This window comes from Lactuca serriola, chromosome 8 (assembly GCF_051521515.1).
Source record: "Lactuca serriola cultivar US96UC23 chromosome 8, Lser_US96UC23_V15, whole genome shotgun sequence".
Taxonomy (NCBI): Eukaryota; Viridiplantae; Streptophyta; class Magnoliopsida; order Asterales; family Asteraceae; genus Lactuca; species Lactuca serriola.
Window position 1 is genome coordinate 169,995,526 of NC_136415.1, and position 13,352 is coordinate 170,008,877.

At 26.6% G+C, this 13,352-nt stretch overlaps 1 protein-coding gene across 1 annotated transcript; it reads right to left on the reverse strand.

Moving 5' to 3' along the window:
- Nucleotides 1-7,033: 7,033 nt before the first annotated feature.
- LOC145067609 (protein FAR-RED IMPAIRED RESPONSE 1-like) lies at nucleotides 7,034-12,985 on the reverse strand. The gene is made up of 6 exons (XM_079014710.1): nucleotides 12,919-12,985; nucleotides 10,617-10,752; nucleotides 9,990-10,514; nucleotides 9,609-9,870; nucleotides 7,736-8,305; nucleotides 7,034-7,516 (listed from the first exon to the last, which is right to left on the reverse strand). Exons 1-6 carry the CDS (start codon nucleotides 12,983-12,985, stop codon nucleotides 7,034-7,036), a joined length of 2,043 nt encoding a protein of 680 aa, XP_078870836.1.
- Between the last annotated feature and the right edge of the window lie 367 nt (nucleotides 12,986-13,352).

Below are 13,352 nucleotides of genomic sequence, written 5' to 3' on the forward strand. Positions count from 1 at the left end.
AAGTGTAATTTCTATTTATTGATCAACCATACATAAACAAAAGCAATATAATTGAATTATTTTAATGTTATATATATATATATATATATATATATATATATATATATATATATATATATATATATATATATATATATATATATATATATATAGATGTTGGTTCCCTTAAGAATAAAAAAAATTTAGAGATTGTGAGATATGTATATAACCGTTTGATTTGCTTATGTTTGTTTCTGAAGCTATGCGGTGACATACTTGTAATTATGTTGGTAACTTATTAAATTAACGTCGTTAATTTACGATTGTGGTGCTATTGTTGTAATTTTACAAAGATTGATATGAATTTTGCAGGCTACGATACTGTAACCGCCTATTGTTTTCTTTTCTTTCTCGATCGAAGTCTCAATTTGAACTCTCAGGAAACCCTCTTTTTCTTTTTTATCTCATTTTGCCCTAGTTTTCGTTTCTTACCTGTTATTGAGAAACCAGTAAATGTCTTCAGGAGAAAATATAAACGAAGTTGCATCTTCCTTAATCGAAATGAAAGGTTAGAATGCGAGTTATTTTTCATTTTATTGATAATGTATTTTTATTAATTAGTTAATTGTCGTTTTATGTTGATAATGATGTTTTTTTGTTTTGATACAGTAGGTTTTTTGTCATTTTAACTTGATTTTGATGATTGTTTCGTTTAGAGTTGATATGTTTTTTATTATGTTTGTTTGTGGTGGTTTTTGATGTAAGTTTTTGTTTATATTTTCACAGATAAGGATTTCAAAAGAAACTATGTTCGAAAAAAATTCAAAAATCAGAAAAATATTGAATGCGGTAGAAGTGTTGTTATTTCCGAAGGTACAGTTCAAAAAAAAAATCATCTATGATTAGAAGTAGAAATAAACATATAACTTAATGTTTGAAGTTATTTTTTGTAATCATAACTGATTTTTTTATTTTTTCAGTGTATTGAACATAACATCTAGTTATATGTTTATTTTTACTTCTAATCATAGATGATTTTATACGTTTGTTTATAATCATTGGTAACTAGTAATGATAAATGTATTTTTATGTATCAAACATGAATATAGAGTTATTTTTGTAATCATAACTGATTTTGTGGTTCTTTTAAGTGGATTGTATATAACATTTAGCTTGTATTTTTATTTGTTGTTCTGTTTATAATCATTAGTGAATAGTAATGATAAATGTATGTTTTATTTTTTACTAACACTATTTTTGTAATGAAAATTGTATTTAAAAAAAGGAATGTAGATAGCTCAAGGAAGACACGATCATCTTCCAAAAGAGAGAAGGCGAATGAGGTGTCGCAAACGCATTCAAAGACATCCAAAAAAACGGTTATTGAACAACCAAAAGTGAAGCTGAGGGTTAAGGTCAAAACTGTAAGTAAGAAACGTGAACTATCTGATGAAGATGATTCAGATTTTCAGAGTCGTCATGGATCTTTAAAGAAACCAAAGAGAGAAACTAAAGTTTTGAAGAAAGATAAAAAAGTTGTTGTTATAAGAGAATTTCCTTCATTGAAGAATAGATGTTCACTCGGGTCATTGTTGGGTGTTATTTAAGGTTTAAGTAGAGAACAGAAGGATTATGTTAGGGCTATGGGATTTGGGAGTTTGTTAGGGATGAAGATGATTGACGTACCGTTGAAGATTGTTTGTTATGTTCTTGATCATTTTAATTTTGAATCTTTGAAGGTGGAGTTTGATAATTGTGAAGTTAGTGTTGATAGTAAGTCTGTTCAAGAGATGTTAGGATTACCATCTGGTGGCTCATTACTTTCAAACATGGATTACATTTCGAAGAATAATGAAGAGAGCTGTATGTTTGAGTGGAAGAAACAGTTTGAAAATATTAATAAATTGAGATTGAAACAGCTAAAGAATGAACTTGTTCAAACTATTGCTGCTGATGACAACTTCAGAATCAATTTTTTGGTTCTTTTTATTAATACTTTCTGTGAGTCTACAAGCATGGGTAAATGTAATCTGAATCCATTGTATTTAATCAGAAGAGATACTGATTTAAGTAGCATTGACTGGTGCGATTAAATTGTGGATTGTTTGGTAAGGACGAAGAAGGTTTACAATCCAGAGAAAGAATCTTCTTTCTTTTATGGACCAGTAGCATACCTTATGGTACGTGAGTTATTTTTTGATATTTATTATTCTTGTTAGTTGTAAAAATATGTTTGTTTTTATAATAAATCATATATGATTTTATTACATATAATCATATATGATTATGTAGTATAATTTTTGTTTAATTATATATTACACATCAAAATCATATATGATGTTATATATGTTTTTTGTAGTTGTTGTATGTGGATACTTTCAAGTTTGATCATTTGCAAGTCACACGTAAACGTCCAACTATTTTTTATTGGACGTCAGAGAAGATAAGGTTTCTTGAGGATATTTTACAAGAGAGTGGAGGATTTGGATGTGGACATGTTAATGAAGCATATGTTGAAGAAGAATTCCAAGAATCTGAGTATAATGAGGAGGAATCTGGTGGTAATGAGGTTGAATCTGATGGTGAAGAGGATTTATGTGATGAGGATGAAGAAGATTTTGATGTTAATAAAGTTAGTGATGTGGAGGTAATTCTATAGTTTTATTCATTTATGATTTAATTAGTTTATTCATTTATGACTTTTTATGTATAAGTATTTTAGTTGTAAGTATCTTTTTTCTTATATAGGTGTATGAAAGTAAAATTTCATGTATGTATCAGAAGATGGAGGATTTGAAAAAGGATCTTGTTGTAAAGATAGATGAGGGAGTGTTGAAGTTTCCTCAAAGTCAAAATTTGAAAAATTGGAAATTGTTATTTCCTGTTGAAGATTTAAGCACTGAAAATTTTGATTTCCGTTATGTTTCACAAAAATATAAAGAACCGATATTAACACTTGTTTTTGTTCAAGTTAATGATGAAGATTATGGGAATGATTTTCTTAATGATGATGAAAATGTTGAAGATTATGATCAAGGGAAATGTTCTGGTGGTTAGGGGGATGGAAGTGGTCCACATGAGGGCAATATTGGTAAAAATCACGTTGAAGGTAAAGGTGATTATGATGAAGATGATGAACAAGGAAGTGGAAGTGGATGTAATAAAGAAGAGGACATGAATATAAATTCTGTTGTCGAAAATGTTACTAAGAGTGTGGGTCTAATTGATAGCCAGGAAGGTGTATCTTTTAGTCAATTTATTTGCGATCCAGTTGTTGAAAGTTTTCTTAAAACTTTGGATCAAGGTAGGCATATTTTATTATTATATATAGTTTAATCATATATGATTTTAATTTTTTATATTTGAATTTTATAGGTACTGATGGTTGTTTAAATCAGAAACTAGTTGAAGATGATGTGAATTTGAATTTGACTGGTATTGATGATGGTAAGTATTTATTTATGTATTTTTAATACATAATATATATATATATATATATATATATATATATATATATATAAATATGTTATATAGATGATTCATTTATGATTTTAATAATTTAGGGACTGTAAATTTGGGTGAGGATGATCATAAGAATAAAGTAATTTCAGATCGTACTGTTGATAAAATTATTGTAGCAAAGAAGGACGGAGAAGGTGAAGATGTTGAAGATTGTTCAAATAAAAATAAAGATGGAGGTAATTTGTTTATAATTATTGCTTATTCATATATATATATATATATATATATATATATATATATATATATATATATTTATATTTATATATATATATATATATATATATATATATATATATATGTGTGTGTGTGTGTGTGTGTTTATAATTATTGTTTATTCATATATGATTTTTATAATTTTATTGGGTAGAAAATGTTGAAGATTGTGCAAATAAAAACAATGATTCAAATGAGACTCGATCATTGAAAAATTATCTTGTTCCAAGTTTTAGTCTTGGATTTAGTCAAGATTCTGAAGGTTCCAAGAAGTCATCTCAAAGTCAAATTTCTTCTGAATGGATGACAAAGAAAAAGATTAAGGATAGAGTTATTTTGGGAAACCCAAGTGCTGGTCCTGAGTGTGTTATTCCAAATGTTGATGTTATTGATGCTAGTCCAGTTTCTTTTGCACCCCCTTTGGGTACATTAGAAGGACCATCAAAACCTATTTCTGGCAAACATAAAGATATAAATGAAGAAACAACCTCAGTAGTGGATGTCAAAGGAAAGAGACAAATGAAGTTTTCTTATGTTTATAAGTCACCATTTAAGGAAAGGTTGATTGATTTTAAACCTTGTTTGACACAAGTAGAAAATGTTGTTTGTGAATGGCTTTTCAGTCTTCAAGGAAATCCAGGGTAATTTTTTTTAATATAATTTTTTATTTTTATAATTATAATTTTTCATTTAAATAACATTTAAATAAATACATACAGGGATATTGTATTGCTTATGGAAACAGATGTTATTGGGTTTAGAGTTAATTATGAAAGTCTCTATAAAAAAAACCCATTTGCATGTTAGTGTTCTTGACTCATGGTCTCGTATACTAAATCATGAAGAGAAATTCAGAGATGTTGTTAATTCTCCACTCAGATTGTTCATGAATTCTGACACTATAAGTTTTTATTTTATTATTAATAATTTTTTTATTTAATATTTACATGTTATTATATAATCATTTATGATTTTCTTATATTACAGACTTTGTTATTTGAATATACTCATTTGAATGAAACTGGAAAATATAAAATTTTCAAGGAGAGCTTTTCTCGCAGTGTTTGTGGTGATAGAGACTTGAAGGTTTTGAAGGATGTTGATATGGTATATTTATTTTTTTATACATTTATATATATATATATATATATATATATATATATATATTTATGTATTATTTCTAATATTATGGATGTTGATGTTAGGTATTTTTCCTGGTTTTGAGGCATGAGCACATATATCTTATTGTTATGAATCTGAAGAAATGTGCTTTTAAGGTTATTGATAATGGTGCAGATGATGCTGATTTCGATGATAAGTATGGTGCAGTTTTTAAACCTCTTGTAAGTTTCAAATGATATTTTTTCTTTAAATTTGAAATCATATATGATATATTTTATAATTATTATACTTATATTTTTCTGACTTGAAATCATATATGATTTTTAGAAAAATTCTTTATTGAAGTATCTAAAAGAGATCGGTCATGTTAAAGCAAATGAAATGGCTAATAAAAGTGGATTGTGGAGTTTTTGCTATGAGACATATGGAGAGTTATTTTGGAGAAAAAGCTTCTAAATGGATATGTGGTCTTCCAAAAGAAGGTGGTTCTCAAGAAAAAATTCTGGAAAAGTTGAGAATGAAATATGCAGCTTCAATCTTAACTTCTGAGATTAATACAAAGTGTGATGATGTATTGAAAGCTGCATATGAGTATCAAAAAGTTGATCAAAAGATTCGTGGTAAGCATGCATATGATGCTCAATGGAATATAGAAAGAAGGTTGCAAAATTTTTTTTGATTGAATATTTTCTTATTGTGAAGAATGTTTGTTTTTATGATGATGGAAAACATGGTGATGGAAAACAAGTTAACATGTATTTTGGTAGATTTTATTATCTAAGTTTGTTTGTGTGAATTATATTATTGAATGTTAATCATAAGTGATTATGTTATATTTTTATATGTAATTTATGTTTTTACTATTGATTATATGTTGCTTATATGTAATCATTAGTGATTGTATCGATTATTATTATTATTTTTTTGTAATCATAAATGATTATATTTGTTGTACAACACATTATAATTTATTATATCTTTTTCTTGATAAGTGAGCTTATCTTTACTGCATGGAATACATCACCATACAGAATCTTATCTTTGTAAGATTTTATTTTTGTTTTTTAGTGTTTGTATTGAAGAATCTTTTCTTTATAAATGAAAACTAAAGTTGGTAGCCTCATGCTATGCCTTATATTTCTTCAAAGATGAGTCCTTATATTTCCAAATGGTTAGTTTTGTTTATTAATTTCTTCAATTTTTATATATCACCATTATTTATTTATGATCTAAACAACTTCCATTTTGTTTCAGGTAAAATATGGAGTCTATAAGTCTAAAAGAACTAATTTTCCTGTATCTAATAACATGCTCCCCATTTTTTCAAGATTCTTGTTCTTTTATTTGTAGCTAGATTTTCATACGGATTGTAACTGACTCCAAGAACGCCTCTTCCACCATTACTTAAAAAGTTTATCTTCATTGAACATATCAGATCTTTACTAGATGTCTTTGAAGTAGAGGAATGTTGTTCATTTAAAGAATATTTCTTTTTAATGAACAACATTTCTCTACATCAGATATGTAGTAAAGATTTGTTAGGTTCAATGGAGATAATCTTTCTAAGTAATGGTGGAAGAATTCTTGGAGTCAGCTACAATCTGTATGAAAATCTAGCTAGGAATATGAAGAACAAGAATCTTGGAAAATGGGGAACTTGATATTTGAGACTTGTGAAATTGTTTGTTATTGAATATTTTATCATGTTTGATGTTATTCTATGATGATCAATATTGTTATCTTTAGATTTTTTATTAGTGGTGTTGTATATTTGTTAGGAACAATGTTGTTGTATATGGTTATATGTAATGGTTAGATGTTTTTTATGTGTAATCATATTTTTAATCACTTATGATTAAACAAAACATATGAAGTAGTATTACATAATATTTTATGATTTTACAGATGAATGTTGTATATGGTTATGTGTAATGATTACATGTATTGAATAATAGTTATATGTAATCTTAAATGCTTGTAGTAACATTTAATAAAAGTTTAATCATGAATGAATATATTATCAAATCAAAGAAAGAATTATCAAAGTAGATTAAATCCAGAAGAGAAAATCATAGTAAATTCTGTTTTATAAAAAGAGTAACATGTACTAAACAAAAAGTATATTATTTTGAAAAAAAGTTATGACTTATTCATTACTGATTAAAGCAGTAAATATCTATGTAGCTTTTGATGATTGTTATGTTGCAAGTTTGATTGGGCTTGTCTGCAATTTATGAGGAGCCCTTTCTCCACATCCTGAGCATCTTCTTGTTTGTTTGTTTGAATTTTTATACACTATTTCTGCTGCACTTTGAATTCTACTTTTCTTTCTGCATCCTTTATTGCTTTGAACATTTGGAACATTGATGTCAATGTCTTTTGGAATACTTATGCCCATAAGTTTTCCTACCTCTTCAACATCTGTCCTATTTTTCTGCAATTCATTTGTAGGATCGTTTTCATATTCCTTCAGCATGCTTTCTGTTTTCTTAACAAACAAATCCATTTTTTCTTTATTTTTTCTTACGTATTCCAAACATGTTTCAAAGTTGTAGTATGCTTGATTGACAGATCTGTTAATTTCACTATCTCCTGTATCATATACATGTCTACCAAAATTATAATGCCTTGACATCACATCCTTTCTCCAACGATTCTCAATGTACTGTTCAGGTATCTCCTTCATTCCATGTTTCATGAGTATGTTGAATGCATGTCTGCACAAAGTCCCAAAGCGGTTGAAGTGTTCACGTGTACATTTTACATCATTTGTTGGAAGTTTTATTTCTACTTGTTCAAAATAAAATTAAAGCATTAAGTGTTTTATAATCATAAATGAATATTTTTTTTATATTATGTGCTGATTCAACAAAAATTAATTAAAATAAGAATATATTACCTCAAATTCTATTTTTAGATCACTGTTTTTGTTCAGTTGTTCCACTTTGTATAACTCCCATTCATTTTTTGTTGCAAGATGTTCGTATTGGCAGTACCAGGAACCTTTATAGATTTCTTTCTGTACTTCATAAAACAATGTACTTGTATAAACTTTTGCAGCATGTTTTTCTATTGGTCGTGGTGAAATAAATTTATACATCGCCTTCTTTGTTTGATGATCAAGCTCTTGTTGTGTATTTCTCTGTTTTTGAATTGTTGTGTCATAGTTCATCATGAAATGTAAAAGTAAATTTCCAGATTGAGAGTAAGTGTTGAAGAAGGAATTCATGCTTTCTGATCTTGAAGTGGTTTTAATCAATCCAGACATTCTTGTGTCACTGAAGTATGCAGGTATCCATTTGTCACGTAATTCAAACATATCATTGAACCATCTTTTATCTTCCAGATTGAATTCATTAATAATCAAATCCCACTTCTTTTCAAATTCATCAGGTTTGATACGCATGTTCCAAACAAGCTTGTTAAATCTTTTCTTGAAGTCTTTGTTTTTAAATAAATCGCCAGTAATCTATGAATGAACAATGTTGCTTATATAAGTATAAATTATATACCTATTTCGATATATCATATATGATTAATCATATATGATTACTGTAATATAGGATATACCATCTATGATTAGTCATATATCATATATGTATTGTAATCATATATGTTTAATCATATATGATTAATCATATATCATATATGTACTGTAATCATATATGTTTAATCATATATGATTAATCATATATCATATATGAGTAATCATATATGATTGATCATATACAATTACTGTAATGTAGGATATATCATCTATGATTAATCATATATCATATATGCATTGTAAAAATATATGTTTAATCATATATGATTATTTAATCATATATGATTAATCATATATCATATATGTACTGTAATCATATATGTTTAATCATATATGATTATTTAATCATATATGATTACTGTAATGTAGGATATATCATGTATGATTAATCATATATCATATATGTACTGTAATCATATATGTTTAATCATATATGATTAATCATATATCATATATGTACTGTAATCATATATGATTAATGTAATTTAGGATATATCATCTATGCTTCATCATATATCATATATGTACTGTAATCATATATGATTATTTAATCATATATGATTAATCATATATCATATATGTACTGTAATCATATATGATTAATGTAATTTAGGATATATCATCTATGCTTCATCATATATCATATATGTACTGTAATCATATATGATTATTTAATCATATATGATTAATCATATATCATATATGTATTGTAATCATATATGTTTAATCATATATAATTAATCATATATGATTACTGTAATGTAGGATATATCATGTATGATTAATCATATATCATATATGTATTGTAATCATAGATGATTATATTGTATCATCATAATCATAGTATGATATATGATAACTTATATTATTATAATCATATATGGTTAATCATATATAATCATATATGATTATATAATCATATTATTAACATACTTAATTATATATCATTATATCAATCATATATGATTAATCATATATGATTAAGTATTTTAATAATATGATTATATAATCATATATGATTATATACTGTATTATCATATTACATACTATGTAATCATATATGTTTATACAGTATGGTATCTGATAATTCATATTATTAGAATAGTTAATCATATATGATTAATTATATATGGTTATATAGTATGATATCTGATAAGTCATATATGAATCATCTGTCATAATACTATATAATCATATATGATTATATAATGTATTTTTATTATACCTTTGCTTGCAGTTTTTTCATTATGTGCCACATGCATAGTCTGTATCTTGAATTTGGTAACATAGATTCCACTGCTTGTTTTATTGCTGCATCTTGATCAGTTAGAACAACTTTTGGTGCTTTCCCTTCTTGAGCTCTAAGAAAAGCTTTAAGCAGCCATTCATACGACTCAATTGTGTCTCTACTCAGCAACCCAACACCAACAGTAACTGATTTCTTGTTGTGGTCAACTGCTGTGAATGGTACAAATACCATTTTATACCTATATAAAGAAAATGTGTTTAGTACAATCATATTTGATTAATAGTATGTTTGAATTTATATACATTAACTTACTTGTTTGTTCTAAAAGTTGCATCTTAAGATATAACTTCTCCAAACTCTACATAAAAAGCCTTTTCTCTTTCATCTGCCCAAAACATAGCAGCCAACAGATCTCCATCACGTAGGAACTCAAATGAATAATTTGGGTAATGGTCTCTACGATCATTCATTTTGTTTATCATTATTTGAGCATCATTGTAACATAAGATTATACTTACTCCTTTCCTCAAGTTTTTGTAGTTTGTTACCTTCGCCCCTACATATTCATATCCTCCTTTCAAAACTGCTCTTATTTTGTGAGCCATTGTCGGACCAATTTTAGCTTTTGATGCACGTACTATAAACTCTTTTTCATAATATGACATCTTTCTTGCCTTTTTCGTATAAGGTCTTTCCTCAATACTTTCCAGTGGGTGGTTGTGCATTTCAAAGAATTTCTTAACTTTGTAATATGTTGTTCCATAAACATTTTCAAATATAATCTTTGTTGTACACCCAATAATTATCTTGTTTGAATTTGGTTTCCTCTTGACAGAACTTGTAGCCAACGTATCACAAGATTTTGGTTTATGCTTGCCACCCCTATTTCATATAACATATTTTTCTTTTATTATTTGGCTATTGTATTTTGATTGGCTACTCAGTCTTGTATGAAAACCTGCCATTTCTGCATAATCAGTATACATTTTTACTGCCAAATTTAGTGATTTGAAAATACTGTTTACAACTGGTACAAATTCTGTAGGGACATTTGGTTTATATTCAGATTCTTCAATTATGTTACTGCAATATGATTCATTTGTTGAATTGGAACTTTCACCTGATAAAAGAAGGGAATGACAAATATGTTATTATATAATTTTATGTTGTAATAATCATATGTGATTAATGATATGTATTTATATTTTAGTATAAAAAATCATATATGATTTTAGATATTAATATATTATTATATGTTAAATCATATTTATTTGTACATTGTATTATATGATTGATCATATAATATACTGTGTAATCATAAATGATTATACGTATCAACTTATAAATAATCATACTTGATATTGTTTAATCATGTATGATTAATCATATGTATTTGTAGTTTGTAATATATGACTAATCCTATTTTATGATGTATAATCATATACGATTATTCATCCAAATGTAATATTAATATAGATTTCAATTTGAAAACATATATGAAAAATCATAATTACAAACTATAAATACATATGATTAATCATAGATATGAACAGTCATATATGATTATTCATCCTTATATGATTAAATCACATATTGTATTGTATAATCATATATGATTATTCATAATTTATATTATATAATAAAAGAATCAGAATGAAATGTAGAAACTGTCATGTAATATGTAGTATTAAAACGAATTAGTTATACCTTCAATACGAATTGTAGTTTGAAGTTCTTCAGAAGTGAAAGAAATTGAATCGATTTATTCGTCGTTAGGAGATGAATTGATTTCAGCTATAAAGTATCAGTTGCGATCGACTTGTCAATTTCTTTTGGATGCGACATCATTTATGAAAATTGATTTTGATTCGATTTTCAAATGCTTTGTTTATGATTGCGAGGTGCTTGTTTCTTCGATTTCAGGTTTGTATCTCGTATTTATGAGGATATGAACTGATGCTCTGTTTCGATCGTTTTTTTCAATTTGAAGATTGCGAATAATTTGATAACAGATTCAGTAAAAATAGGATATTTTTAATTATATTGAATGAGTTGTTAAAGATTGGATGATATGATTACGTGACTGATATTGTAAATCGATGATTTAGCGATATGATGATTTTTAGAGAAGGAAGGTGTCCGCTTTCTCAACATTAATTTGAAGTTTACTATTATACCCCTTAATCATTTAACAGTTGACGTTAGTTGACGTTAAGTTCCATTGGCTGATATTTAATCTCACAATCTCTAATTTTTTTTATTAATCTCAAGGGAACCATCCCATATATATATATATATATATATATATATATATATATATATATATATATATATATATATATATATATATATATATATATATATAATTATTTTATTGGTTGGTTTTTAATTGATATATATTTAAAACTTATTAAAACTCTAAAAGGTCATTTAAAAGAACATAAAATTCTAAAAATAACATCCTAAAAGTTATTTAAGTCTTCTTTTAACCATTTAATTTTAGGATACACAATACATGGTATTTGACCAATTTTTTTGTATAAATAAATATTTTTTTTTGAATCGTGAAATCTAATTTACTCCTAAACTAATATCAAGATTTCAGTTATATATCAACGACGAGAATTGAACCCTTAATCTCAAAGAAAAAAAAAGATAAAACCTAATCTATATATATATTTATGAGAATTTGATACATGTAAAAGATAATAACAAAAATAAAATATTATGTTTTTCTCCATTAAACTTTAAAAAGATGAGATATTTTCTTAAACTCAAGACAGTATCTTATTTTTTAAGTTTATAAAAAAGAGAGAAATATAGTACTTTATGTTTAATATTATCTTTAATATATATATATATATATATATATATATATATATATATATATATATATATATATATATATATATATAATTGTAGTTGTGAATAAAATATTTTGTTATATGAAAATTTGCCAAATACTATATGTATTGTGTATCTTAAAGTTATATTGTTAAAAAAAATTCAAATGACTTTTCACGATGTTATATATATTCTTTTAAATGATGTTTCTTTCTACTATATATCTTTAAAAATTGTGTATAATATACTTAGGGGCTGTTTGAAACCGTCTGACCGGTCTGTGTCAGCGATTTCAGCTGACTCGGTCAGACATGAATATGTTTGATGTGGGCTGATCCGGTTAACATGTTTGGCTCAATTGGCTGAGTTGGTTAGCTTCCAAAACCCATCTGACTGGCAAAAATGACCTCACTACCCCCAATCTATTCTTCCCATTCATGACCTAAAAGAAAAACAGCAGCGACATCTTCCAAGTTCACATCGGCGTCGGCAGCTTGCAAGATCGTCATCCCAATTGCTGATCTATTCTTCCCCTTACGTCCGTCCACACAGGTTCGTTCTTGCCCTCATCTGTTCAAATCGAATTCGATTTTGACTTTATTTAGTTAAAACTCTATCTTCTTGGCCGATGATTGAGCCGCTAATTGAATTAATGGGTCGGTCCCCTCTAAATACTTGAATGATAATGCTTTAATTGAGCCGCTAAATGAATTAATGGGCCGGTCCCCTCTTCTTGGCCGACGATTAGGAATCTTTCCTCTTTTCCCATACATAATCCAAATCCTTTTTGTTGTAATGTTAAGAAAACTGAAATTGTGTATGAATAATCTCTGAATTCTGAAATTGTGTGTAATGTATGTAATAGATTATGAAATC

What these genes read in the sequence shown, in the direction of transcription:
- LOC145067609 (XM_079014710.1), bottom strand. Translation starts at nt 12,985, where the DNA reads ATGACGATCTTGCAAGCTGCCGACGCCGATGTGAACTTGGAAGATGTC. An exon ending in CGCTGCTGTTTTTCTTTTAG is followed by an intron (nt 10,753 to 12,918) that starts GTCATGAATGGG and finishes TTCTTTTATCAG; the next exon opens with GTGAAAGTTCCAATTCAACA. An exon ending in ATCTAAAAATAGAATTTGAG is followed by an intron (nt 7,517 to 7,735) that starts GTAATATATTCT and finishes CATGGAATGAAG; the next exon opens with GAGATACCTGAACAGTACAT.